We start from the raw sequence: 5527 nt of genomic DNA on the forward strand, positions 1-5527 counted from the left end.
ATCACAACTCTTATTTTGCAGATATTCAAGATAAAAAGAAAAGAAAAAAAATCTAAACCCTGGGTCATCTTTAGTTTGCAAGACCACAAACCCTTGACCAATAAAACCCTAAATTAAAATCCAAATCTATAAAACCCAAAAATCTATAAAATCCAAAACTAAAATTATTAACAATGAAACCCTAAAATATTATAAAAATGATCAACCATACCTCTATTAGCTAGCAAAAACTTCACAAAACTTAGCAAGGTAAAAATCTTAACAAAAAATATCGTCTATGAAAATGATTATGGAGATGATAACTTAGCGAAAAAAGAGAAAAGAAGAGGAAACAAAGAAAATCGTCGAAAAGAAATTTGTACTCTGAGGCAGAAAAGAAGAGAGAGTTACTCAGGGTTGGAGAAATAGTAGAATCTAGAGTTTCCTTATACATGAATTATTTTTAGAAGAGAAATTAGAAGAAGGTTATTTGAGCAATTGAGCAGTATCTAGCAATTGGGGTTGGGGGTCAACCACGAATACTTTGGTGAATAGTGTTATTTGACCCAATTTCCCCTCCTTAATCCAAAGTTTCAAACTACTCACGGGTCAATGTCCAAAATAGTTGTTAGGAGGAAATACCACCAACAGACCAACTTCCTCAATTTTTTATTGCTTTCTCTCTCTCTCTCTCCTTTCCCTAGTAATCGCCATGGCCGGCCATATCTCCTCTGTAGATTTTCTCCATGGATTCCCTGAAACTTCCCTCTTCAGACCTTACCTCAAGAAGGGTAGCTGTAATCGGTGCTGGTGCCGCGGGTCTGGTCGCATCTAGAGAATTGCGGAGAGAAGGTCATGATGTAGTAGTCTTCGAACGCAGTAACAGAGTGGGAGGATTATGGGTTTACGATCCAAATATCGAGTCCGATCCATTAGGGCTCGACCCATCTCGAACCATAGTTCATACTAGTCTATACGAATCTCTTCGAACTAATCTTCCCAGAGAAGTCATGGGTGTTCGTGATTTCCCATTTGTTGCTGTCAATAATGATTTGGGGGATCATCAGAAAAAGAGAGACCCTAGAAGGTATCCAAATCACTGGGAGGTTTTGAATTATTTGGAAGATTTTGCAGATCAATTCAATCTTTATGAGTTGATTCGATTTGAGACTGAAGTTGTTCATGTTGGATTGATTGAGGAAGATGAAAATGAAAAATGGGTAGTCAAATCATCAAGTAGAAGGAGAAAATCTGGTGGAGCTGATGATAATGATAACTGTTCTTCATCCTGGAATAATGCCCATGAGGTGTTTGATGCTGTGGTTGTTTGTAGTGGGCGTTCCACAACTCCACGGATTGCAGAAATTCCAGGTACTTATAATACACTCAGATTTTCGTTGAAAAAAAAGTAGTTCTTGATTTTTCTTGTTCTTTTTTTGCAAATAGCAAGAAAATCTCATAGTTTTAGAAAGTGTAAGCACAAGTAACAATCCCCCACAATTTCACTTCCAACAAGTGGAGATTTTACAAAAGACAGTCATATGAATTTTAAATCGAAATGATAGTTTGGGTTGTTATTATCAGAAGTGTTCAAAATATTCGGCTTTCGGAATGTGAGAATAGTCCTACATGGACGAAGGAGTTCTTGTGATCAAGTAAATAATATTTAGGGTCTCTTTGCTTATTTCCAATTGGTGTTGAGTTGGATGTAAGTCTAATGTAACTCAGAGGCCGGGTCGGGCTCAAAAGTAAACCAAGCCAATGAGGACATTACGTGTTAACCTCAATTTGCAATTAGATTTTTCTTCTTGTGCCTAATTATTATCCATGTTGTTGTGTGGCCGATTGTTTTCCATATCTTATGCTAATCATCAGATGATGATTCATTTGTAAACCTTGTTGAGCTGAAGTAATATTTATTATGGAAGTCATCTAGTTTAGAAACCACAACAAGATCAAAAATATAAATTGATATATTCGTCATTTTCAGAATCTTGAAAACTAATTATGCATATGCTTATTTAATTATTACTCTCGTATATTGTCAGTGTTATATATGTTTTTTTCCTAGGTATTAATGCTTGGCCTGGGAAGCAAATTCATAGTCACAATTACCGTGTTCCTGAACCCTTTCGCAATCAAGTACGTGTGTACAAATTTATTTTGTTTCCTAACACTTTTATTTTGTTGCATGATATTTTATGTTTTAGGCCCTTGTGAATGATGTATTATGCAAAAAGAGAAATATTATTCTTAAATTATTTTCAGGGTAACTATAGGTTTTATCTGTATTACTTCGAAAATATTTACCAGATATACGCCTTGCTCCTAGGGCTTTGAAATTCGAACTAGTTTGATGCCTTCATTTGCTATACATCCCTTCACCTTTTTTTGATATTCTGAAGGCATTAAAAGAAATATAAAATAGATAATCGAAGAAACTCTTGTACTGACCTTGTTATTATTCTTGTCAAGTACTTACCATCTTTTTTCTCTCCGCTCCGAATCTCCTCCTACTCTTCTATTTACAGGTTGTTCTTGTGATAGGGAATGGTCCTAGTGCTTGGGACATATCCAAGGAAATCATGACAGTCGCAAAAGAAGTTCATGTAACATCAAAATCTCTGACAAACGAAATACTTAGAGAGCAATTTGACAGTGACAACATGCAGCTTCATTCTATGGTAAGACCACCATCTTATGGCATTCTAGAATGACTTATCGAAAAATGTCTGTTAACAATGTACTCTCCAAATTAATTTCTACAATTAGATAGGCTAAGTTTTGTTAAAAAAATGCAGATCGAGAGTGCACATGATGATGGCACTATGACTTTCCAAGATGGAAGAGTAGTTTCAGTTGATATCATTCTACACTGTACTGGGTATGTGCCACTAAATTCCTTGAAAATTGATGTCATAGGTAGAACAAAGAATTTCTATCGGGGGTTGGGTTATGTAGTGATGTGAAACGAGCATGCCTTAGGGGCATTCGCCTAGCGGTCGATCAACCCACGAGTCTTAGATTGAGTGGACTTCTTTTCCCTTGATTCTTTTGGTTGATTGGTCGGGTTTCTCTTTTTAGGTAGAAACTACTTTACTTTTCTAGGGATCTATTGGATTTGTTTAGGTTACTTGCTCAACGAGTATTAGAATTAGATTAGAATCAGGAAACTTCTCCTTGTATGAACACATACATATATAAGAGCAGCCGAACCCTAGAGGGCAGCCTAGAACGAGTTGAAGATTAGAATTGGAGTTGAAGATTTTTTTTTTGTGTTCGTTTTATATGTTATTCGTTTCTTATGCCAATCAATTAATAAGAGTGAAAGATTTGTTATAAAATAAGTTCTTAGAAATTCCTTCTGAACACCTTCCTTTCAGGTACAACTACTATTTCCCTTTCCTAGAGACCAACAATATTATGATTGTGGATGACAATCGTGTCGGGCCTCTATATAAGCAAATTTTCCCTCCATTATTGGCTCCCGGGCTTGCTTTTATTGGTGTACCTGTTTCGGTCAGTTCCTTTTGACATTACTTTATTTTTTTCATTTTGTTGGGGATGTGATACAGATATTTTGATTTTATAATTGCTATCAGCTACTTTCTTTCTTCTTATTTGAGTTGGAAAGCAAGTGGGTAGCTGGTGTTTTATCAGGTCGAATTTCGCTTAAATCTCAAGGAAAAATGATGGAGGATGTCGAAGCCTTCTATTTGAAACTTGAAGCCGAAGGCGTGCCTAAATACAAAACTCATAGATTGTTGGACTTTAAGGTATACTTAGGTCATCAAAATTTTCATAGATAGAAATAGGTCAGTTTATGCATCTTGACATCTATAAATCATCAAGGCATTGATACATCATGAAGATGTGATAAGCACGATAGCTGCCTAAGTTAAACCATTAATGAAAGAGGCCTAAAGCCCAATAACATGAAAGAGGCCTAGAGCCTGACAAATTTATTACATTATTTATACCTTTAATAACCCAAGTTCAATAAAACCATGGATTCCACCTCCTCTGGGAATCGAACCTGAGACCTCCAGGGTTTTGGAATTTATGTCAACACTTTCAACCACTTGGGCAAGCAAGCGTTGACAAGATTAAATATATGTAGTCAACAATTGGTAGCCCAAGTGGTTCCAAGGTGTTGACATAAACTTCAGAAAGCCCTGGAGGTCGCAGGTTCGAATCCCAGAGAAGGTGGAATCTGTGGTTATTTCAATTGGGATTATTAGGGTATAAATAATGTCGTTGGGCTTCAGGCCATTGTCTTGTTGGGCTATAGGCCCGGTCTTGTTAGTGTTTGAGTGGGCGGTTATCGTGCTTATCACATCTATGATGTATCATATGCCAAATATCACGACTTACGTAGATCGTAGTCGTCTTCCAAAAAAAAATATTAGATATATGTACAGTATCAATGTTACCTGGAACGCCGAGTGTTCCGTTTATAAGTATTTATATCACTTAGATACCTATATCAAAACATTTTCCACCTACCTGTAACTTGAAATCTTATAAATATATTTATTAGTTAACTACAAAACTTTGTATGAAACAACTGGACACTTCCGCTTCCAGTTTAGTTTTCTATTTCTCCAAGAAAATTTGGGAATTTAGATAATAGAATTCGGGTTCAGTTTTGGAGTATTTGATCACTAGAGCACCCACAAAAGCGGTAAATGGTGTCCATTATGTATTAAGCAGAAAAGGGTATATTGTCCGGGGGGATTAATCAGAGCACCAAGCCACCAAGTATTTTAGGAAGTGCATTTTAGTTATATGGAGGAAAATGAGTTGGTATATTGACTGCAATCTTAAATTGATGGAGACTTCAGAAAGACTATATCGCTATACTAGTTACGTGATTTTATATGAACTAAATTTGAATATACTGATTCTTGGAGAATAGTATGAATGTTAAAAAATAGTTTGATTGTCTGTTCAGTGTGAGTACAGTGATTGGCTTGCTGCTGAGTGTGGAGTTCTTCCTTGTGAAGAATGGAGAAAGAAGATGACTGAGGAAAATATTAGAAGAGCAAGAACTCAGCCGAAAACTTTTAGGGATGAATGGGAAGATGAACATTTCATCAAACAAGCACAAGATGACTTTCGTCTGTACTTACCAGTAGAGGTGCTCCATTGACATAAGTGATATTTGTTTCTTTTGAAATTCAAATATGAAACCGGACTCAGAGACCTAAATTGACAGGAAACAGAATTCAAAAATATTTGTTTTTTTTATTTGCCTCGTGTGTTTGACTCGTCTAAGTGACTGAGTCTGAACGATTTTGGATTCATTTGAGTTGGATATGAAATAAGTCTTAATTAAGAGCCCATTGTCCGAAACAACTTAAAATGACTGCGCCCTTGACCAAACACAAGTCAAACTCAAGCGAGCCAGATTCAAACAATAAAGAAACACACACTTTACGTAGTATTTTTTATTTTTCTATATTGATGTGGATCTCATTTTTACTTAGTAGATTTATGTGTATTTTAAAATGTAGACTTGTTTAGAGACCTAACTCCAGTCGATAGA

At 35.9% G+C, this 5527-nt stretch overlaps 1 protein-coding gene across 2 annotated transcripts; it reads left to right on the forward strand.

Annotated features, from left to right (window-relative positions):
* Positions 1–632: 632 nt before the first annotated feature.
* Positions 633–5317, forward strand: LOC147537363 (flavin-containing monooxygenase FMO GS-OX-like 3). Of its 2 annotated transcripts, XM_086642429.1 has the most exons (7): positions 633–1350; positions 2051–2121; positions 2511–2663; positions 2781–2863; positions 3363–3498; positions 3582–3755; positions 4934–5317. In XM_086642429.1, the coding sequence occupies exons 1-7, from the start codon at positions 726–728 to the stop codon at positions 5129–5131; spliced, it is 1440 nt and encodes a 479-aa protein (XP_086498555.1). In that variant the 5' UTR covers positions 633–725; the 3' UTR covers positions 5132–5317. The 2 variants fall into 2 exon arrangements, with proteins under 2 accessions (XP_086498555.1, XP_086498556.1); XM_086642430.1 differs by lacking the exon at positions 3582–3755 and having other exon boundaries at positions 4934–5229.
* Positions 5318–5527: the final 210 nt, after the last annotated feature.

The sequence above is a fragment of the Eschscholzia californica genome, unplaced genomic scaffold (assembly GCF_041429995.1).
Source record: "Eschscholzia californica isolate CP2 unplaced genomic scaffold, dmEscCali1.0.p SCAF_5, whole genome shotgun sequence".
In the NCBI taxonomy this organism is placed as follows: domain Eukaryota; kingdom Viridiplantae; phylum Streptophyta; class Magnoliopsida; order Ranunculales; family Papaveraceae; genus Eschscholzia; species Eschscholzia californica.

Excerpts from the sequence above, each read along its gene's own strand:
- LOC147537363 (XM_086642429.1), top strand. The coding sequence starts at position 726 with ATGGATTCCCTGAAACTTCCCTCTTCAGACCTTACCTCAAGAAGGGTA. Across the intron at positions 3,499-3,581 it reads TTATTGGTGTACCTGTTTCG|CTACTTTCTTTCTTCTTATT; the intron begins GTCAGTTCCTTT and ends AATTGCTATCAG. Across the intron at positions 3,756-4,933 it reads ATAGATTGTTGGACTTTAAG|TGTGAGTACAGTGATTGGCT; the intron begins GTATACTTAGGT and ends TTGTCTGTTCAG.